The 23,477-nt window shown below is 46.1% G+C and overlaps 1 protein-coding gene across 1 annotated transcript in view; it reads right to left on the bottom strand.

Moving 5' to 3' along the window:
• The window catches only part of CASC3 (CASC3 exon junction complex subunit), a 300,787-nt gene that overhangs the window by 231,329 nt on the left and 45,981 nt on the right, over window positions 1-23,477 (bottom strand). The window contains exons 4-5 of the mRNA XM_086924376.1: window positions 12,218-12,382; window positions 10,463-10,611 (exon numbers count right to left, since the gene is read on the bottom strand). Coding sequence (XP_086780502.1) covers window positions 10,463-10,611; window positions 12,218-12,382 — 314 coding nt within the window. The remainder of the gene's footprint in view (window positions 1-10,462; window positions 10,612-12,217; window positions 12,383-23,477) is intronic.

Genomic DNA, 23,477 nt, shown 5'->3' with positions numbered 1-23,477 from the left:
AGAAAGCAATTTTACGAACAGGTTCGCTACTGGTTTTAAAAATGACATTTTATTTATTTTCTTAGTGCCTCTTCTCTATTTCTATTGGGACGAGGGTTGTCATTCTTGGCACTTTATTGATGTAGATTTGTAGTCCTTCCTCAATTTTTACGAAATGTCCCGGTTTTGGGTCGCACGATCTTGTCTTGATTTTCCCGGGTTCGAACCTGTGTCACAATAAGCTAGACAACAAGAAAATGGAACCGCTAAATGAAAAAGGCAAGGTTTCAGCTTTCACAACATAAATTACGCCATTTTACACCCTCACGAAACTGGAAAAGCGTGCTTTTCTACCATCACCACATGCCTCCGTTCCTCACCTTTCGGTACACTCATTGTGGATGGTCGTGCTCTACGACGAACAATAACACCCAAACAAGCAACTTTCCAAATGAGCAAAAAGCGTACACCTGGTCTCGTCTTCTTTTAACGTAGGCGAGAACGCTAATTGAACATGTAAACCTAAGGAGAGCACGCCATTGGTCGAACGTCTACACGTCACACGCTTTATACGAGCTGCACCACCACCACCACCTCCAAGAGTAATTTACGCAACCACCTCCAAGAGTAATTTACGCGCATGTACAGCCAAGAGGTGGTACGTGAAAAGGATTGTTGTGGCCAAAAGAATGAAGTGCAATAAAGTTGATTGATGTAGCCCCACAGATCCTTGGAACGCCGCTTCGAGAGGGGACGATCACATACGCAAAGCCTGTTTTAGACAAGCATTGGCGCGCCGCAAAGAAATAATAATTAAAAAAAAACACGAGTTCTGCGCACGCGCGCGACGGGAAAAAGTGCTTTGCACGCGTTCTAGCAAGCTGGTCGCCTGCAAGGCTGTGGTGGGTAGCACTTTTGAAACCCGCTTTAAGCTTACTAAATGTCTCGCTGACCGCGCATGCGCGCTGGCTCAGTGAGACCTAACCAGTACACACTATATCTTGAAAAGTATCACTTACCTGCTACTGAGTAACTACGGGTTCTAGTAATAAAAAAAAGGAAGCAACAACTTTTTATTTAAAAAAATTGGTCATGATTCGTGTGTGACATCATTTCGTGCCCGAGTGTGTACAACACATGCTTAGCACTACTCTCGGATAATTCTGACTGCTCAACTCAACCACCACTAAAGAGAGTAAGGTATTACCTACTTAAGCCTCTGCTATACCTCTGGGGATCCACTGTTCTCTGGGCACACTATACATTACTTTGGTATAGTATATTCAGAGCCAGCTTCCTACGGGGTCGGCACCAAGTTAGTTGCTGCTCCTCAGTTCTTGCCGCTCTTCGGTGTCCTCCTGGAGTCAATCAAATGTGAGTTCTTGGTGTCAGTGGGCCACCTAAATACTGAATTGAAGGGTGTTAAGGAGACTGAAGGGTATTAGCCAATGGCCTACTTACCCTGTGAGTCACCACACCCCCTAAATTGTGTCACATCAGGCAGTCCATCTTAGGGGTGTTCTTGGCCTGGTGGTGCACCACACCTCCCTGCATACCAAATTTGCCACCTGTCCTGGTGCCAAAGGGGACTCAGGACATGGGGTGACATCTCCCAGTTCTGAGAGGAGCCGTGGTTGCACATCAACTTTGAAGTCCCTGGCCCAGATATGCTACAATCACTGGCAATCCTGCTGGAGGAGATGTAAACACTTTCCTCCGGAGCCAGCATCGTATCTGACCGCAGAGAGCGCGGTCAGGGGGTCAGAAATCTGCCTGTGGTGGCAGGCTGGACTACACCAGTCAGCCAGCACAATAGAGGCTAGTAGGTTTTCAGTGGGTTAATAAATCTATACTGATGCCAGTAGTGGATTTATTAAGACAAAGTGTTTGATACCAAATACCATAGGTTTTAGTGAAGCCTGCACATAGCTGGGGAACTCGTAAGGACTAGTGCCCCCTACATATTCTTAAGATGGCTTCCCTGTTCACTTGTACTATATAGTAAATAAACTAGACAACACAGGCCCATATCTGCTCATGCAGATATGACCACACATGTAATATAATGCACCCTGCCTTAGGGCTGTAAGGCCTGCTGTAAGGGTGATTAACCCCTTCGCTGCTGATGACGAGCTCAGCTCGTCATCACCCACGGTGGTCGTGTGGGGATGACGAGCTGAGCTCGTCATTTAACGCGGCTTTTCGAAAAAAAGCCGCACAGCGGAAAAATAACCGCCGCAGCGATGCGGTTAATACTAATATATCTGTCTATGGACGTAGCACACAGGGTGTGTGCCATGTCGTGGTTTCACTTTGGTCTGCACCATTTCATGCAGCTTGCAATGGCAGCCTGCACAGGTTTGGTGGTGGGTCCCTTAGGGTGGCACAATACATGCTGCAGCCCTTTAGTATCCATGTCCTAGGTGCAAGAGTACCATTTACTAGAGACTAACAGAGGTGCTAAATGTCTTGCCAAATGTAGAACAATTGCAAAGTTAATTTGTTTTTAGGGAAAGAGCACTGGCACTGGGGTAATGGTTAGCAGGAACCAGAGTGCACTGCAGTAAAAATTGCAGCTGTTACCAGGCAAAACATGGGGGTAACCATGTCAAAAAGGGGCACTTTCCTACACCTCACGAAAATCTTATCACCAGATCAAAAGCAATTTCCTGCTTACAGATCTGAGGTTTCAGTCACTTACTGTGGCTTTCTAAATACGCCTTACCTGCAGAGAATTTTATGTTTTCCCAGCAATAAGCTCCTGGAAAGTGTATGATGCGCTTTAGAAGTCAATCAGTCCATTTATCCTCCCATCAGATAGGGAAACAAAGTAGTGAATGATTTGAGTTGGGTGGGTGGGTACCAAATGTGATTGCACTGGTATGCTGACTTCCGATGCCAAAGAACAACCCTGCACCTGGTGCCCCTTGGCCTTTGGGAGATCTACAGACTGTGTCCAGGCACTCCAGCACATCCTAGCTTTCCAGTGCCACTGTAGGTTTCCATTAATCGTCCTCCTGACATAAGCCTGCAGCCTTTTTCTGATTCCGAGATTCCCCATTGGTTTCCATTGGGCACCCGACGATGTGTTGGCGCTCTGCACCCAGCCATCCCTGTGACGCTGGGGGTTTAAGTTTAGTTCTGCCTAGGGGCCCTTGTGTTTACCTTAACCCTGGGAGAATGGGTCCCAAAACCGTGGAACTTACCTGCAAGTAGTATCACTTCAACTGCCCCCTTTCTCCATTGGATAACACTGCCACCAGATCCAGAGTTTGACCTCTGCACCCGGTCGCCCAAGTGCAGCTGGTGGTGCACTGAGGTCACTTACCTGAACCTTGCCTGGTACGGATTCTTCATCCAAAAGCCTAATTTCACCAAACGTTTACTTACCTGCAAATCGCGGATTGTGTTTCCTCCCATAGGATAACATTGTATTGAATGGAAAATGCACCGTGTTCACTTTTTATATTGAAAAACAGTCATATTGTAAAACGTAATTTACTGCAACAAAGTATCTTTGGTTCTAAAAAATAAATATACAACAAGCATTATAAATGCAATAGGTCTCGCCTTTTATTAAGTTAAAGCCATTCGCTTTGCTATACAATACCATTAGCAAAGCAAATGGCTTTAACTTAATCAAAGGCGAGACCCATTGCATACAGCTTCTCAAACTACAGGATATACTAATTTCCTGTGCTACTGGAGGAATACAAATGGACCAGATAACAAGCGTCCTTTTTGCTTTAAATTAAAGGTTGTGTGCACGACACTCATTAACTATATCGTGCATGCATGAGAAACAGACTGTTACTCAGACGGTGTAGGAGCTTTTAGTGTGTATCAGAAAGGCAATCATCGTGATTGACAATCAGGCTCTAATCCATGCAAATGAACGACCCATAAGGCCACGGAATCAATTAAACTCCTACTCATACTGCCACCCATGACGCAGTGGGTAAACACAAATAAATATTATTTGGGATTCCCCCAACAAGTCCCATCGCCAGCTACTCCCACAATGCAGGAAACAATTCATAAAATGGGGCTAAACCAACCATACACCGCATTCTCGTGTTCTTGGTCTCAGTTGGACAGGAAACAAAACAGGCGCAGCCTAGGAATATCAACCCCCAGTTATGGCAGCTAGTAAGAGCGGATGGAAAGAGGTTGCACTTTCAACACTTTTGGTTTGATCGTTCCTTAAAGGTGGAATCCACCTCGAAAGTATTGCGTAGCACGATGGACATCTTTAAAAACTTTTGTCAGATCACATAGCAAGTGTCTAGAGGTACCTTCTACCAGAAAGCTCAACAGGGCAGTACTGGAGGAGGCACTGGCTAAAACTACTCTTCCTCAGATACTCCCAATTTGTCCCGTTAGGAAAATGTACTTCAGTATGGAATTTTAAAAAGTGCCAGCACTGTAGTTGTTTGATGGGCGACCTAAATGATTAAGGTGCTTGGCGGAGCATTAGACGTATGCAATAAAGTATATGAACTCTACGAGTGGATGGCAGTTCGCTCAACCCTTTAGCTGCCAGCTATATGTCCTCCTCCACTTTGTTTCACCCTCATCATAAGCAAATTAGGACTCTATTTTTAAATTGTACCAAGTTATGTAGGCAAATAGTATGGGTGCCTAGAAATAAACCACTCCCTAATAGAACACGCATGCTGTTAGTCACTTCACGCCTCCAACCCTCCTTATGCTCTCTCACTCTGCGGAGCAAACTTTACTCTGCCATAGAAACGCAGCCATCTGCATCCACAGGTGAAGTCCTCCCTTCGTTCTACACCCCTTAAGCCCAGCCCCCTTCGTACCTGGTGTCGGTAGAGGTTCACGTTTCCGAAGCCCCCGCTGCCAAGGCGTTCTCTGTGTTCCCCAGGGTCCGCAACGCACGACCTGCTGTAGGGGGGGCTTCTCCATGGCTCTCTATGCCTGTTTCCGTTGTACATTACAGCCTGTCACACATAAGGTAACTGCACAGGTGCAGAAAAGATAACCACCCTCACCAGATGCCTGATCATTGGTGCTCAAACATACCTCGGCCTCCCATTGGCTGTGTCTCGTGACATTTAAAAATATCTTTGCGGAAACTAAGGTTTAGGATTTACCCAACAGTTTCCAAGTGCAAGCCTCGTTAAGCAACTGGAAAAATATCCACGCCTCCAATTCCATCCAATAGAAAGAGAGTTCTTTTATCGGACAAATATTCAGGTATTTTTGGCCCGGGCGCCCTTCCGTCACTATATCTTATTACATCTTCCATTAAGTAATAAAAGACTGATACGGGACTTCCGAAGCTGCCATGTTGGCATACCAAGGAGCCAGTTCAGAATAGGTGGAAACTAAAGAGAAACAATATTTAAACATAAAGACAATTGGTGACTAAAAGCAGCAAAGATGCAGTAACTATTCAGGATTGGCGATGCAAAACAACCACAATTCCTAACCAACTCAGTTAAAACAAGCGCGGCGCGGTCCCGAAAGTAAAAGAGGATCTCTTGTCTTTATCGGTCCATGTGTTTCAAACACATGGCCCCATAAAGATAAGAAACTTTTTACTTCAGAAGGAAAGCAGTTGATCCCGTCCAAGTGGGCCGTCTGCAAAAGATAAAAGTCTACGTCATGAAAAGCTCTTTTCCAATGGCTGGCCACCGTTTTGCATAAACAGTGACGCCAGCCAATGGAAAAGAGGGGTCTGGCTTAAAGCCCTTTACTAAAACAGACTTAAAAATATAAAATCTCGCCGAGCGTGCTGCGCATGTGCACAGCCACACCAGCCGAAACCTAAAAAGTAATATTATTACAAACAATTGGTCTCGGATTTAGTCATGGAGTGTGTGTAATCATTTCTTGCCAGTGTGCGTATAACAAATGCTCTACACAGTCCTCTGATAAGCCCAACTGCTCGCTGAAATTACCACAAAAGAGAAATAGTAAGAATCTACTTTAGCCTCAGTAAAGCCTCTGGGATCCACTGGACTCTGGGCACACTATATACACACCTTACTTTGGTTTAGTACATACAGAGCCAGCTTCTTACATTTCAGGTTTCTGCCCATAATGGAGTTCAAGCTTTTGATGAAGGTATCATTGCTCATCACATCTGGTTCAAAATGTTGGCTATTCCTGATCATCCTTAGGCCAACCAACATCTTAATATCGGTCCTTTCATGTTATGAAGTTCTTATTCATTAGGAAAACCAAATAGCATTAGGACAGAAGAAAAAAAACGATTTGCAGCTTTAGTACATCTGGTTTGCAAAACGGGAAGTAAGTCTAAAATTAACATTCGGAGATGAGAGTCCAATGGCACAGTCTTGCACTGTCCTTGATGCCTTTTCTTGGGGTCTGGAGTGGTCATTGGTCAATGAGCACTCTCATTTATAGGTACCGATGTTAACTAGTGCTACCCATTATTCAGCAACTTTCTTTCCGCATACCATCACTCCGCATACTTTCATTACGAAAGTACCATGACTTCGCAATGCCATTATAATGCATGGCATTACATTTTATATGCTTTTACCACGCATGCATTTACATCGAAATTCGTTGTAAATGCATGAATGGTAAAAGCATGTTTTTTTTAATGTTTGGATAAGGTAAGTATGGGTATAGAGGTATATGTTTTGGGGTACTGAGGTATATGTTTTGGGGTGTTTGGGTATTTTAAGGGTTCAGATATAGTTTTGGGTTATGGGGTACCGGGGTAGTTCAAGGGTTTAGGGATAGGTTTGGGGGACAGGGGTATTTTTAGGGTTCTGGGGGTTGGTTTGGGTTTTGGGGTACAGGGGTATTTTAAGGGTTCAGGGCTAGGTTTGGGGGTACAGGGGTATTTTTAGGGTTCTGGGGGTTGGTTTGGGTTTTGGGGTACAGGGGTATTTTAAGGGTTCAGGGCTAGGTTTGGGGGAACAGGGGTATTTTTAGGGTTCAGGGCTAGGTTTGGGTTTTGGGGTACAGGGGTATTTTAAGGGTTCAGGGCTAGGTTTGGGTTTCGGGGTGCAGGGGTATTTTAGGTTCAGGGGTAGGTTTGGGTTTTGGGGTACAGTGGTATTTTTAGGGTTCAGGGCTAAGTTTGGGTTTTGGGGTACAGGGTTATTTTTAGGGTTCATGCTAGGTTTGGGTTTTGGGGTACAGGGGTATTTTTACGGTTCAGGGGTAGGTTTGGGTTTTGAGGTACAGGGGTATTTATAGGGTTCAGGGCTAAGTTTGGGTTTTGGGGTACAGGGTTATTTTTAGGGTTCAAGGCTAGGTTTGGGTTTGGGGTACAGGGGTATTTTTTGGGTTCAGGGCTAGGTTTGGGTTTTGGGGTACAGGGGTATTTTGGGGGTACAGGGGTAGGTTTGGGTTTTGAGGTACAGGGGTATTTATAGGGTTCAGGGCTAAGTTTGGGTTTTGGGGTACAGGGGTATTTTTAGGGTTTAGGGATAGGTTTGGGGTACAGGGTATATTTATAAGGTTAAGATGGGCTAGTGTGTAAGGGTTTTGGGGTATTTTAAGGAGTAAGAGTGGGTTATGATTATGGGGTGCAGGGGTATTTAAAGGGAGCAGGGTGGGATTAGCACACGATATGAGACATGGCATGAAGGGCGGAACGTACCACACGCCCCCAGCGTTTGTCATGCCCCCAGCACACGCCCACAGCACAAAGCAGACACGCCCACAAGGGACTACTTTGCTGGCACTGTTCTTTTACCTTTTAAATGTATATGGTGGGCGTCTGCATAGCCTATGTCCTTCTGCTGCAACTGGCCTTTCCAACGCTGTATTGGGTGTTGTGATTGGTGCTGTGGTTCCTGAGATTACCCGCCTGAAAGGTTTGGGCTCTCTCTTTATTATATTAATATGGATATGGAGATATATATATATATATATATATATATATATATATATATATATAGATATATATACACACACACACACACACAGGCATTTTTAAAAGTTGTTAGGGGAACTTTGCGCTTAAGCCTTCAGAACTCCCTCACCCCACCCCAAAAAAACATCTTGGGGATAATAGAGGTATCCAGGTTTTGTGTATTCCCCTGAAGGGGACAGGGATAGTAGCCATATGCTAAAAGTATTGCTTGTTCTAAAAATGGTGACCCCAAAAGGCTTGCTGTGCTAAGATTACTTGTTTCTGCAACCTGCGAAAATAGTAGAGTTGTAAAAAAAAAAAAGTTATAATTTAAAAAAAAAAAACATCTTTTTTTTCTTCACTGGGATAGTCTATTTTTCCTTTTTTGTGGTTTCAACTAAATTTGTGGTGGAAAAAAAGCGAACCAGGAAAGCTACATATTTCTGAAAACTAGAAAAAACTCCAAATTCAACAAGGGGTTTACCCAAAGAAAATAATCGGTGAAATACTTTTAAGAGAAAAAAAAAATAACTAAATATCTGACAATGTTTCAGCTGTCATTTTTTTTACCGATGTCCAACCTGCAACAGTAATGTACTGCTGCGTCTGTCAGACCCCTATGGTCACAGGAATGTATTTGATGGTTGTCCAAAGAAATGCAATACTCAGAGACAACAACTAACCTACAGCGCTCAATGATTTTTCATCATGAACAGAATAAGCTTCAATTCATATGATAAAAACGAATAAATGAAAAACGGGTATGAAAGAAACCTATGGATTTTGCCTAAGATACTGTTTAGGAATAGCGGTTATTTCTTGCATAGAGGCTTACATTTGGGAAACAAAAATGGAGACATTCAACTGATAAGATTCTATGTTAACACACTACCCCTGATCCTGAGCTATCTAGGTGCCCTTCTTTAAATTCCGCTTGTGGTTCTAGAGTTGCATTCCGAACACACCCACCGTACATCTTAGCCTCCTCCCTAGGTCTTTTACAGCTTATATTGGAAGAAATTCTAAATGTTCTGTGCGTCTTACCAAGCCATTTCTTGTTCTGCAATAAAGCATTATTCAAACCTCAAGGAATCATTTTTTTTTTCTCATCGATCCCTTTTCTTCTCACCCCGACACAGACACAGGGCCATTCTTCTTGTAGGAAGACATGTATGAATTGTCCTTAGAGAATCTGCTTTAGTTTTTCTAACAATCTTTCAATCTAAATCAACTATCAAGTCCAGCCGAGTCTGAAGGTTTGTCCATGACGGTCTTCAAATCACAGAATCGTCAGAAAAAGACTATTGTCATTTGATGTGGTACAGGCAGTTTTATTGGAACTCCTGATCTAATCCTAAAATTAGAGGAGAAACCCCGACTTTAAACTAGTTTTAGACCAAATTGCTTAAAGTCATTATCAATCAGAGGAATACACTGTTCCTCCCTACATGTTCGTTGCATGTCTGCTTTGTACCCTTGACAGATATTCACCCTTGGGCCAGTGCAAATTTTATACCCTGTGTTGTTGTTCCCCTTATGCAACGTTGTTGTTCCCCTTATGCAACGTCTTGTTAATAGACTGAACATGTATTTTCGTAAACAATTTCAACTACTTGTATTAACCTTTAAAAAACCCTTATTTTACTTAAACATTTGCTTTTCATTGCACTTGCTAATATTTTTCTTCTTATAACTGGCAAATAAAAAGACTCAAGTAGCAGAAATTGTTTTAACAAACTCAAGTCAATCCTTCTCAAAGCTGAGAAGAGACCCAGGGATTTCAATAAGCTCCACACTTTACATCCCAAGGCTCTCTGTGGTCAAAACACAAAGAGAAAAACCGGTCTCCTTTGTTTTTATTACATTTTTGACACCCAAACCAAACGTCTTTGCTTTCAAATTCCGAAGTGGAGAAGTGTGGCTCACTGGTTAGAGCAGGCAGACCCTGAAGCAGAGGTCAGACCCGGGACCAGGGTTCAATTCCCGACGCGGCAGGGTCTTGAGCTCAAATGTCCATGGACTCGATAATTCTCGCTTTGGTGCCTGACCTAATCATGGGTTCACACTCTGCAACTCTGGGCATTAAGTTTGCTTAATCTCCGCAACGGCCCCCCGCGGCGGGATGCCTGGCTTTCACCTTGGTGATGCCCTGTAGGGGCTATCTCACAGGGAAAAGCCAGGACGGGTTCCCAAGGCAAGCGCGGAGATACCCCTTCGGGGGTCGATTCAGGCGCTATATAAGAAACATAATAATAATAATAAATTTGTAGATTTGCCTTTAACATTAATGCATCAAAAATGAAACTTTCTTTTCTCAGCACTGCCAATGGTGTTTCTCCCTCCATCACCAATTCAGATATGGAGCTCGTAACACTGCTTCCAAACTGAATGGTGGAAAAAAGAATCTCAAGATGGTGACTATATACCGAGCTAATGCCAGGTGTCAATAGGACTCTAGGGACAATGACCAAAAAGAAAAAGATAAAATACGTTTGCTATAAAGACTTCCAGACCCAAAAAGTAGTGGGTGGAATAATGCCCATTACGTGAATATAGAATAGGCCCGCTCTGCAAAACTACCCGTTCAAAGACAAATTAGAAGTTCTGCAACACCAATACCTGACTTCTTCCTCCTGGATCTGCCCCCGTAGATCGTGTTCAAAGAAAAGTCCTTTGCGGGGAATGTATGCTGGGTTCTTTCGATCCTCATCATCATCCAGCTTTTGGGATTTCTTGGTAGCCTTATTCTCATCATTTTCTGTGCTCTCCTGGAAAAACAAAACACAATAATGTTCTTAACACAACACTGTAGCAAAGAGCTGATTAGCCTTTTCACAGTTAGCCCTGGACACTGCACCCAGATTTCCAAATTAGTTTTCCCCTCTAGAAAAGATCGAAAAGCTACACAAAACAACACAGAGGAAGGATCACAAACCATCTTGCACATAGATGTCAGGGCTGTTTATCACAGATTTAGAATGCTTTGTCATGATGCAATAGCCCAACCTTAACAGATTTTAAACTAACTTGAGTGTCTCACATGCACTAAATTTTAAGGTAAAATCTAGGTGACCTAACCTGCTTTGTAGTGCAAAATAAAAAGAAGAGTTTTCAGCACTCTCTTTATCCATCCCCAAGAATGGGTTAGAAGTTGGTTTCGGTAGAGGGAAAACAGAGCCATATTTGCAATACATCCATTAGTTAATATGATACATGCTGATCCAAGCACAGATTCAGGTTTGCACATGTACGTTTACAGATTTCATTGCTTAAGGCCAGATACCGACAAAACAACAAGACACTCGAACGCCCCCTCCACCACCACTCCCTCTTCCAAAGAAATGTAGAGGCATTTCATAAAGTCTGCAGGAAAGTTGCACACTACAGACATGATGAAGAGAACCACATAAATCCACTGCATTCCAGAAAGACTTTAAGCCCCTCAAACAGCGGACAGGCAAGGGTGTAACCATATAAGCAAAGCTTGGAATGCATGATAAATGAGAGTGAAGGGTAGTGTGTAGACGGAGGTAACTCAAGCTTTATCTTAAGTAACTTCGGGGTGAAATAAATATCCGATTGTTTCAATAATAATACACCAAAAAGGTGTCCAAATAAGCCTTAAATAGCTAAAGTAGTCCAAGCCCCCCTCAACACAGACCATTTCGATTTTTTACTCTGCTCTGTGGACAGTGGTACAAATACAAAGTCAGTTTGTTTCTAAACTTTCATGGCCTGCAAGCAATACAATTCCAAGGGCTCTCCCTAGTAAGAATAAATATGAAAAAAAGCCTTGAGGCCAAAATGTTGGCCAGCTCTTGGGAAAGGAGGTTAATAACAAGCCAAGACACTGATTCCCATAACTTTGCCAATGACACGGCTATTATAGGTACTAAAGGATGAGTCTGACAGTGGTTTCCTTCTTGGAAGATAGATTTGCTTCTCTAGGAGTTTATTTCTTACAACTTACTATCATCTCCAAGCTCCCCTAAATATTACATTGAACTCAGGGTACTCGGTTTAGAAGTATTACCCAATGAAATGGCATAAACAGTGATACTAAATAGGCTATTTATCGTGTTTACTAATAACTGACAATGAAGGAGTTCAAAGGTACACGTTGGTCAACTGCGTGGGAGCTAAAAACGTTTTTTCTTGCTGTATCAATGTGTCTTATTGAGGCTGAGGGACAATCAGCAAAAGGGTGATCAGTGTGAGGCTACTACCCCCTCCCCCGGAACATTCCTGCAGCTTATCCTGTAACTCCTCCAACCTCACAACCCCTGCCTCTCCGTCATTTCTCGAGATCCGTCTCATACCATTACAACAAACTTCGGCATCCAAGTCAAAAGCAGGGTCATAGAAACAACATACCTGCCCATCGCCACTCTGTCTTTCATCTGTAATTGTGTCTTTCTTCTCCCCCTTCTCCAGGGGTTCCTTTTCTTTGGAAGCAGGCTCTTCATTGGTGATGTTCTCCCGTTTCAAGATAACCTTCACAGGCTCTTCTTCCTCACTGTACTCCCCCTCATTTTCTCCCTGTAAAAAATGTGCTAGTTGAATTTGACACCTATGTAGATAGTACTCTCAAAGTCAATAATCAAGACCCTTCACCTCCTACTACCCAAACAAACAGTTAGGGCATCTTCAGAGTTTTTCTTCCTTTGGGTTAACTTGGACAAATTGGTAATCTAATTAGTAAAAACTACTCACACAAGCAGTCAGTAATATTTAGTCTCCAATGATTGAGCTGTATAGCTTGGAGAACTAATCTCAATGCATGGTAGCAGAACACATGCCATAACACTTTATAAACAAGGTCATATTCGGCCACGGGACCCAAACATCTGTTTGTCTGTCAGGGCCTCAGTTCTTTGTGTCACTGCAGGAAGTGTAGAAGGAAGAGTGGACACCAGTAGATTTTTCAACTGAGTGTTCAAACAGTGTACGACAGATTGTATGCACAGTAACTTGGGCTTTCTGCTCCTGTGATTTTTGTTCTTGCGTACCCTAACTCCAAAGCCCAGAAAATCCTCACAGTAGATTGAAGAACTGGTAAGCAGCCCTGGCAGCTACTATAGATCAAGTCAATTGTGGTTTCATTGTGGCTCAACTTCTCTGGGTGCCAGATCTGATATCAACAATGAGGCATAATCAGTGAATCAATCGGGGAAATTATAAGCACGCTACTCACCCGTAAGGGTCTCAAAGTGCTGGAGGAGGTGGGGAAGGGGGGTAGCTCTGGTCAGTCGAAAAGCCAGGTCTTGAGGGTTTTCCTGAAGATGTGCAGGGTGGGGGCGAGTGTTAATCGGCAGCCCATTCCAGGTTTTGGCCGCGATGTAGGAGAAGGTTCTTTCACCCGTTATTGCTCTGCAGATGCTCAGGGGTTCGGTGCGGGCTAGGTCGGCAGATAGGAGGTTCCTCTTGGATACGAGCAATGAGATTCTATTTTTGAGGTATTGGGGTCCAGTGTTGTGGAGGCATTTGTAGGCGTGGGCGAGTATCTTGAAGGTTAAGCTTCTCTCGACGGGGAGCCAGTGGAGGTTACGCAGGTGCTGGGTGATGTGTCGGAGTCTGGTTGCGGTGCTCTAGATGGTCTGGAGTTTGCGGAGCAGAGACCTGTTGATGCCAGCGTAGAGGGAGTTTCCGTAGTTCAGTCTGCTGGTTATGAGTGCGTGGGTGACCGTCTTCCTTGATTCAAGGGGAGGGGGTCCATTTGAAGGCCTTTCGGAGGACGCGGAGGGTGTTGAAGCAGGTGGAGGCGACTATGTTGACCTGTCAGGTCATGAAGAGGGAGGAGTAGAGTACGATGCGGAGGTTTCAGGCATGGTCGGTGGGGGTGGAGGGCTGCCGGCCACCAGGAGTTGTCCCATGTAGACGGGGGAGAGTCAAAGGACGAGGATCTCTGTCTTGTCGGAGTTGAGCTTCAGGCAGCTGCTACTCATCTAGGATGAAACGTCTTTCATTTCTTCCTCGAAGTGGAGTCTGGTTGTGATGGGATGAGCTGTGTCGTCGGATACTGTGCTCAGTCCGTGCTGTCGGACGATGGCGGCAAGGGGTGCCATGTACATGTTAAAGAACATGGGGCTGAGCGACGATCCTTGGGGTACTCTGCAGTCGATTTCTGTTGGATTCAGAGAGGAAGGGTGGAAGTCTGATTGTTTCGGTTCTGCCGGCGAGGAAGAGCGGAGCCAGCCGAGAGCCGACCCCTGTATGCCGGCTTCGTGGTCTGGCAGTGAGTGTGCGGTGGGAGAGGGTGTCGAAGGCTGCAGAGAGGTAGAGTAGGATCAGGGCTGCGGTGTGTCCTTGGTAGAGGAGGGTGCGGATGTCTTCTGTGGCAGCGAGTAGGGTGGTCTCAGTGCTGTGGTTGCTGCGGACTCTTAATGGGGGGAGCGAGGATGGAGTTTTCTTGAATGAATTCCGTTAGTTGGACGTTGATGGACTTTTCTGTGACTTTGGCCGTGAAGGGGAGGAGGGAGATGGGTTGTAGTTCTTGAGGTTCATGGAATCTGCTGAAGGCTTCTTGGGTAGAGGTCTGACTTCAGCGCGTTTCCAATATTCGGGATAGATACCAGTTTCTAAGGTGGCGTTGATGGTGAGTCGTAGTTCTTGAGCGATGGGGGGGGGGGGCGGCTCTGTGGAAGATGGGCAGGGGTCAGTGGGGGCTCCCAAGTGGATGCCCTTCATGGTTGATGAGGTGTCTTCGGTGGTGACTGGGGTCCAGTAGGAGATTGTGGGTTGGCTGGTGTTGCTGGAGGATGGACAGGTTTCGGAGTCAGTTGTCATAGAGGCCCTTGATCTTCGGATGGAAGTGTAACTGAGCTTGTTGCAGAGGTCCTGGGAAGGGGTAATGTCCGTGGTTTTCCTAGGGGGTTTGGTGAATTCCTGGATGACGCTGAAGAGTTCCTTGGAGTTGCTGGCGTTGGCAAGGATTTTGTTTTTGGTGGATCTGATGCGTTGGTGGTATAATAAAACCAGATGCAAAAGGGATTTAGTTCTAGGTGCAATTTACTAACTAGCCCATCCAAGGAAGACTACTGAGAAGGCAGGAGTGATCATGGACTGCAGAAATGAAGTCCATAAACGCTTTATCACTCAGATTTATAAGACTATTAATGGGTACTTGTAGGAAGCGGACTCTGTGTACTATACCAAAGTAAGGTATAGTGTGCACTGAGTCCAGTAGAACCCCAAAGGTAGGAAGAGGAAAAAGATAATACCTTACTCTTTATTTGTGGTAGTATGGGCGTGCAGTAAGGCTTTTTCAGAGAGTAGTGTTAAGCATTTATTATATCAATCCTGTAGCGTTATCCCTAAAGTGAACAACGTCCCCAAATGCACACGTAGTGGTAATATTTGGAAAAAACACTTCGCAAACAATTTTATTAGAGATTACTTTGAATAAAGTTTTATTTCTTGAATTCTTTATTTTTCAAGATGTTGTTTTCACATGATGTTGTGTGCCCAACACAGTCATATGTTTAAAAGTCTTTAAATGAGCAATGATATGCTTAATGACAGTTTTTCATTGTTATGTTGTATATATTCTTCTCAACAGATCGCAAAGCCCCTGATGAAGGGCTAAATGCCCGAAATGCATTGGGCAGGGCAACGGACCCACATGTGTTAAAGAAAATTAACGATGTGAAAACAACATCATGGAAAAATAAAGAATTCAAGGAAATTCAAAGGAATCTCTAAGGATAACGCTACAGGATTGATTCTATTTTCCTCATACTGAGGTCCGAGAAGCTTCGAGAGGTCAGAATTTCTAGCGTAATCCACATAACCAAGCGTAGGGTGAAGTCCCTTTTCAAGGAGGTGCCCCTCACACACCAAAGGTGCCATCCTTTATCATAGGGATGCCGCCACTTGTAAGAGACCTAGTCACTACGCGGGCTACAACCCCTCTCTACGAGGGAGGAGCTCAGGGATGGTTTAGTTATGGTAAGGCAGGTGTACGAAATCCCTATGTGAGCTTGGGGTGGTGAAAAACTGCAGTTCTGGTGTGTATGTGGATTGAAACCGGCTACTGGGTTAGCTTAGCAGGCACTTTATTCTGCTTCCCACAGATATCGCTATTAGGAGCGTCTGTGTTGATATAAGACCAACATGTTTCGGCCAAAAGACCTGTTAAAGTGTCACAGCCTTTTTCAGGATCAGCTATTCAGCTACTGCAATCTAGGTGCTGTGCATACACTGGTGTATAAACAATGTGCAATATAAAAAAAGTGGTATACAGAACTAGTTGTGTGTCTGTTCAGTATGTTCATTCCATAACCTGTGGTAAAAACATGTTTTGTCTTGATTTTACCACAGGTTATGGAATGAACATACTGAACAGACACACAACTGGTTCAGTAGAACACTTTTTTATTGCACATGGTTTACAATGCGTGATACAATAAGTGTTGCTGCCCTTAGAGGCCTTCCCTCGTCAGAGTCCGGGGTGGCTCCTCCAGGTGGGCACAGGAGCATCACCCTCTGCTTTCTCGCAGTGCGAGAAGCAGAAACATAACATTGTATTATGAATACCATTTTATGTTTCTGCTTCTCGCACTGTGAGAAAGCAGAAGGGTTTGTTTGGGGCAGGTGTGGGCGGTCCTACTCCAGGCAATGGAGTAGTGGCTTGCCCACTGTTGTGGGCGCTGACCAAACCGGTCATACGCACTCTCCTGTTTTCTTCCGGTAGGCTGCCTGCAGCCTGCATGGAGAAAACAGCCTCCCCATAGACACCTGTGTGGTCCGATTCCCAACCAATCACAACGCTGCCATTGGCGTTGTGATTGGCTTAAGGGAGGAGAGTGAGGCTGCCTGTTTCCTGTGAGGAGCAGAGAGAGTAGACTCTGTACAGGACCGGAGGCAAAGGTAAGTTTATTTTTTTAAACAAGCCCTCCCGCGGGACCACCCCACCTGTGAGTCATGCTGGCTGTGACTGGTCACAGTGCCCTTGGTACCTATGGTACCTCTTACAAGGGAGTTGCATGTGGCCAGAGAGTTGCTAATTGGGTTTTGCAACAGTACAGTTTAGGGTAAGAACAGGAACCCAGGGCACAGGCAGTTAAAGATTTGGCAAAAGGGGGGTGGGGGGGAGAGGGGGCGGGGGCAACCATGCATCAAGGGGCACGTTCCTACAGTACTGTTGACATTTCCACAGTCTAACTATAGTTTTGGCAACCACAGGTGACTGAATTCCAAGTAACAACAAGAAATGTTGTTAAATTCAAAAAGCCTGTTGCATGATGGAGTACAAGTTTCTATAGCTTGGAGGGTATGTAAAGCGCTAAGCCTTTAAAACAATAACTGTCAACCCAAGAACATCTTCCATGTTAGCAGTTTCAGTATCACCTAGAGCCATGAGCCCAGAGTTTGCATATCAATATTTTATTTTATGATTAATTAAAATCACTAAAATGTGTATAAAAACTTAACACTAATCAAACGTTTTACCCTGTACTGCTCCCATCGCAATCAATATAAGTGTAAGAGTAGAATATTAATATAAGTTATTTACATTAAATAAAAGTAAAAATCCCTTCTAAAAACGAAGAAGCCACCAAGCAAGATTGTAGAGCAAAAAGGGAGTGCAGGTTCGTAGGCCAGTACAAAATGAGGAAATGTTAAGTAACTGAGGAGCTTAGGACTGTATTGTCCAACAATTCATTTGTATATTGATAAATGGCTCAATAGATGCTCTAGATTGAATTTAGCTTGTTCTGTGTTGTGCTACTGTGATTTTAGTTTGAGGTTCAGAGTTACACTAATCGATAACAAACATTGATTTTACGTCTTTTTCTCAGCCTCACAGCTTGGAGTTCCGTATTCCCTTAGGTAGAATCCCACTGTTATTGAAGGCGCAGTCTTTCAATATAAAACATGGGTTTGGTGTATCTAGAAGCACATAACTGCTGGAGTTAGCCTCAGCAGCATTAGGGATTAAGTCATGGAAAAAGAATAAAGTAATCAAATATGAATTCTTTATCCTCTTTACAAGTAGTTGAAATGGAAACTTAGAAGTGAACATGCAAGTACATATTATCCCAGATTACCTTATTGCTATTGAGTAGTGTAGGCGTTTTCCTATTGAAAGTATTGCACCAGTGCAGAGAATGCTTATATTCAGCTCCTTCAAATTAGATAGTAGTGCAGGGACAGAGTTTCTGACAGTTGCTGCCCATTTGACGTGCTGATTGCTTCAACCTCAAGGAAAGCTAGTTTAAAAAAAATCTAGAGTACAGACAAGCTCAGTGTGACCATCCAGTTTTTTAATTATCAAGTCCTTTTGTAGACTTCAGTAGCTTTTAACAGTTGAAAACAAGCATTTGCAATGCAATAGGTCTCGCATTAGGAAAATGTGAGCTATTGGTATTGTAAATGACATTTTTTTTAATGTGTGTTGGCTTTGAAAATATATAAATTAATAGCATTGTTATTCACAAAGCCAATAACTTACATTTTCCTAATGCGAGTCCTATTGGCTATGGGAATGCTTGTTGGTAGCAAGCAAGGACAGTGCTGTTGTGGTGCTGAGTGATGCTGACGTGGTGGTGTCCCAGAGAGACGTGGTGGTGTGACGTGGTGGTGTCCCAGAGTGACGTGGTGGTGTCCCAGAGTGACGTGGTGGTGTCCCAGAGAGACGTGGTGGTGTCCCAGAGTGACGTGGTGGTGTCCCAGAGTGACGTGGTGGTGTCCCAGAGTGACGTGGTGGTGTCCCAGAGTGACGTGGTGGTGTCCCAGAGTGACGTGGTGGTGTCCCAGAGTGACGTGGTGGTGTCCCAGAGTGACGTGGTGGTGTCCCAGAGTGACGTGGTGGTGTCCCAGAGTGACGTGGTGGTGTCCCAGAGTGACGTGGTGGTGTCCCAGAGTGACGTGGTGGTGTCCCAGAGTGACGTGGTGGTGTCCCAGAGTGACGTGGTGGTGTCCCAGAGTGACGTGGTGGTGTCCCAGAGTGACGTGGTGGTGTCCCAGAGTGGCGTGGTGGTGTCCCAGAGTGGCGTGGTGGTGTCCCAGAGTGACGTGGTGGTGTCCCAGAGTGACGTGGTGGTGTCCCAGAGTGACGTGGTGGTGTCCCAGAGTGACGTGGTGGTGTCCCAGAGTGACGTGGTGGTGTCCCAGAGTGACGTGGTGGTGTCCCAGAGTGACGTGGTGGTGTCCCAGAGTGACGTGGTGGTGTCCCAGAGTGACGTGGTGGTGTCCCAGAGTGACGTGGTGGTGTCCCAGAGTGACGTGGTGGTGTCCCAGAGGGACGTGGTGGTGTCCCAGAGGGACGTGGTGGTGTCCCAGAGTGACGTGGTGGTGTCCCAGAGTGATTTGGTGGTGTCCGAGAGTGATTTGGTGGTGTCCGAGAGTGATTTGGTGGTGTCCGAGAGTGATTTGGTGGTGTCCGAGAGTGATTTGGTGGTGTCCGAGAGTGATGTGGTGGTGTCCTAGAGTTATGTGTTGGTGTCCTAGAGTGTTGTGGTGGTGTTGTGTGGCGTTCAGCAGTGTAAGGCATGCTACAGGGTGAGGCATGGAGCAGTGCGAGATGTGCAGTAGTGTGAGGCATACAGCAGTGTGAGGTGTACAGCAGTGTGCAGCGTGCAGCAGTGGGAGTAATGCAGCAGTGTGCAGCAGTGTGGGGCATGCAGCAGTGTGAGGTGGGCAGCAGTGTGAGGTGTGTGGCAGTGTGCAGCATGCAGTAGTAGGAGTAAGGCAGCAGTGTGGGGCGTGCGGCAGTGTGGGGCGTGCGGCAGTGTGGGGCGTGCGGCAGTGTGGGGCGTGCGGCAGTGTGGGGCGTGCGGCAGTGTGGGGCACGCAGCAGTGTGAGGCACGCAGCAGTGTGTGGCACGCAGCAGTGTGTGGCGCGCAGCAGTGTGAAGCATGCAGCAGTGTGAAGCATGCAGGAGTGTGAGTCGTGTGGTAGTGTGAGTAATGCAGCAATGTGTGGTGTGCAGCAGTGTGTGGTGTGCAGCAGTGTGTGGCGTGCAGCAGTGTGAGGCGTGCAGCAGTGTGAGGCGTGCAGCAGTGTGAGGCGTGCAGCAGTGTGAGGCGTGCAGCAGTGTGAGGCGTGCAGCAGTGTGAGGCGTGCAGCAGTGTGAGGCGTGCAGCAGTGTGAGGCGTGCAGCAGTGTGAGGCGTGCAGCAGTGTGAGGCGTGCAGCAGTGTGAGGCGTGCAGCAGTGTGAGGCGTGCAGCAGTGTGAGTTGTGCGGTAGTGTGCAGCATGCAGTAGTGTGAGTAATGCAGCAGTGTGCAGCAGTGTGCAGCAGTGTAAGGCGTGCAGCAGTGTAAGGCGTGCAGCAGTGTAAGGCGTGCAGCAGTGTGCAGCGTGCAGCAGTGTAAGGCGTGCAGCAGTGTGCAGCGTGCAGCAGTGTGCAGCGTGCAGCAGTGTGAGGCTTGCAGCAGTGTGAGGCATGCAGCAGTGTGTGGCGTGCAGCAGTATGCAGCGTGCAGCAGTGTGCAGCGTGCAGCAGTGTGCAGCGTGCAGCAGTGTGCAGCGTGCAGCAGTGTGCAGCGTGCAGCAGTGTGCAGCGTGCAGCAGTGTGCAGCGTGCAGCAGTGTGAGGCGTGCAGCAGTGTGAGGCGTGCAGCAGTGTGAGGCGTGCAGCAGTGTGAGTCGTGCAGCAGTGCGAGTCGTGCGGTAGTGTGCGGCGTGCAGCAGTGTGAGTAATGCAGCAGTGTGAGGCGTGCAGCAGTGCGAGGCGTGCAGCAGTGCGAGGCGTGCAGCAGTGCGAGGCGTGCAGCAGTGCGAGGCGTGCAGCAGTGCGAGGCGTGCAGCAGTGCGAGGCGTGCAGCAGTGCGAGGCGTGCAGCAGTGCGAGGCGTGCAGCAGTGCGAGTAATGCAGCAGTGCGAGTAATGCAGCAGTGTGAGTAATGCAGCAGTGTGCAGCGTGCAGCAGTGTGAGGTGTGCAGCAGTGTGAGGCGTGCAGTAGTGTGAGGCGTGCAGTAGTGCACACGTTCCTTCAAAGGCGTCTGCAGAGCAGCGCGTGATAAAGAGGCGGCCATTCATTTAACGCCCTCTTTGATAATGGACAATAGGGGACTGCAGTCTGCAGCTGATTCAGCGATTCGGTCTAAACTTTTACGATGAGCTTTGAGCAAATTTACTAAAGACACAATTTACTTAGTAATATGGTGCCCTTGAATTGCACAACAGTGCAAGTTAAACAGGTTAAAAATCAACCAAACAATGGTTCATATTACTTAGATTTGGATAGTATGGACATTTTTTAGCTATAAGAAAACACACAATTTGGAAACCAAACGCATTCTCGCGCAAGCAGATGTGGCATGGAAATGACAAAGTGAGCTTCAAAAATGTTCCCAAGATGTTTATCGGCGCACTGTTGTCTTCCAACTCCAACTTGTACAAGTAAATAAATGGCCGATTCTCGCAACGTGGAAAAATACCTTTCAGGGGAAATCGTAAATTGGATAGATGGTGGAAGTGCCGGTGAACGAAGTCTACTCGCCAGATCATTTCCTAAATACCTTGTACCCAGACCTGGCTGTCACTTCACAATTCGACAGTCATTACGTCATTTAGTTAGGTTTCTTTGCTTAAAGTCAGCAGAGACTACAGCCCCCACAAAGCACTGATATGCAAAATAAAAATTGATGTCTGGACCTATTTAGTTTGCAGTACAGAATGAGCTGGCGCACCAAATATTATCTCTTGTGTGTGTCAGTCGGTGTAAAACGTGCCTTTCGGCCGGTAGACTGTTCTTATGTCACGGTCTCTTAAAGCGACCTCCAGCTGTCTAACTGCGGCCTGTCTACCGACACGCACTCATGTATGTTCTATCTTTGATTGCATTACCTGCTTTCCTGGGTAGGGAGGAAGAACTGCATTATTTTAACAGTCATGTGTATGAGGATTTAACAGCAAAAAGACCAACATTTATGAACAGTATTTCCGGGGAAAAAAAACTAATAAAACCAGCCCAATATGCCTTGGACTTTGGGCAAGACCATATTATATGTAGAAAGCCCCCGTTAACATGCCCGCAGCGCAAGCAACTAGGATCAGTTACTCTCCCCATTTTATGGAGCCGTATTCTGTCATAATACGCCCTGTGGAGGACCTTGAACTGGATCAGACGTAAACGTGACTTGATGGCCATTTGCCTAGGGTGCATCAAAACCATCCCCAGTCTACATCATCCATCTCCCCCACTTCTTGCTCCCATGTGGCTCGAAGACCCTCCAGTCTATCTGATTTGTTATTTATGATTGTCTTGTAAGTCAGGGACACAGCTTTTTCTGGGATCTTTTCCTGCAATAAGCGGACCTCTAGCGGCGCGTATTCGGGGAGCGGCTCTTGTAGTGCTGTTTCCTCCCGCCATGCATGTCTCAGTTGTAAGTATTTAAAAAATTGGGAGCGATGTAGCCCAAATTCAGTTTGTAAGGAGGTAAAGGGTTTCAGTTCTCCATTTTTGACCGCATCTCCCAGAGTGGAAATGCCAATAGCGTCCCATCCCTTGAACCCCTTTAGCTTGCTAAGTTCTTTGAGCCAGGAGCATTCCCATAGCGGGGTCTGCTTCGTAGGTCTATGCGTCCCCCTAATGATATTCGAGACTCTGTTCCATGCCCTCAGTCTGATCTTGGTAGCAGGTAGTAATCTGGGCTGACCCTTCCCCCCATATACGTAGTGGAGGCACGAATGTGAACCCATGGTGTGTCTTTCCAGGGCATACGTGGGGTGTGTGGCAGGAGCGTGTATCCAGTCATTAATGGGGGTTAAATGCTCTGCCCAGTAGTAGGCTTCCAGGTCCGGGAGGGAAATCCCTCCGTCGTACTGGTGCCGCTGCAATATTGCCAATGCCACTCCAGGGTGTTTCCCTAACCATAGGTAGGATCGGAGCTCTGCCTGTATGTCCCGAAAGGTCTTAGGTGGCACTAGGAAATATTTATTTTGAAAGGCGTAGAGAAATTTTGGGAGTGTGACCATTTTGAACAGAGCTGCCCTTCCCAGTATTGTCAAGGGGAGCGTTTGCCACCTACAGGCGTCTAGTTTGAAGTCACGTATGATACGGTTAACATTTCGTTCGTAGGAGAGGGCGCTGTCAGTTGTGACAAATATCCCTAAATACTGGAACCCGTCTTCGGTCGTCTGTAGCTTCTGTGGCACTTTAGGCCAGTCTTTATGACCTCGGGGGTCATAGAGCGTCGACTTGTGCCAGTTGATCTGGTATCCTGACTTAGTGCCATATATTGCCAACTCATCGAACAGCGCCGGTATTGTGCTTTTCGGTTGTGTGACATAGCAGAACATCTTCCGCATACAATGATAATTTCTCTTCCTGCACATCTACCTGCCCCACGTGATCGTCTCGTTTTGTCTGACCGCGCAGTTCAGTACCTCGATAGTCAAAGCAAAAAGCAGGGGCGATAGGGGACACCCATGACGGGTTCCCCGTTGGATGGGAAAGGCCCTCGACATCGTCCCATTAACCCTTACACAGGCACTGGGGCCCGTGTAGAGTATGCTAATTTTACTCCTGTATTTGGGTCGGAAGCCCATTCGTTCTAGCACTCCCTCCAAGAATGGCCAGTGGACAGCGTCAAACGCCTTTTCTGCGTCTAACGACAAGAACCAGTGTGGCTCTGTCCTACCTTCCACCTCTCGGAGCCAATTATTCGCTCTTCGCAGGTTATG

The sequence above is a fragment of the Lissotriton vulgaris genome, chromosome 5, assembly GCF_964263255.1.
Source record: "Lissotriton vulgaris chromosome 5, aLisVul1.2, whole genome shotgun sequence".
Lineage (NCBI taxonomy): Eukaryota > Metazoa > Chordata > Amphibia > Caudata > Salamandridae > Lissotriton > Lissotriton vulgaris.
Note: the sequence above shows the minus strand (reverse complement) of the source record. Positions and strands in the feature narration are given on the sequence as shown.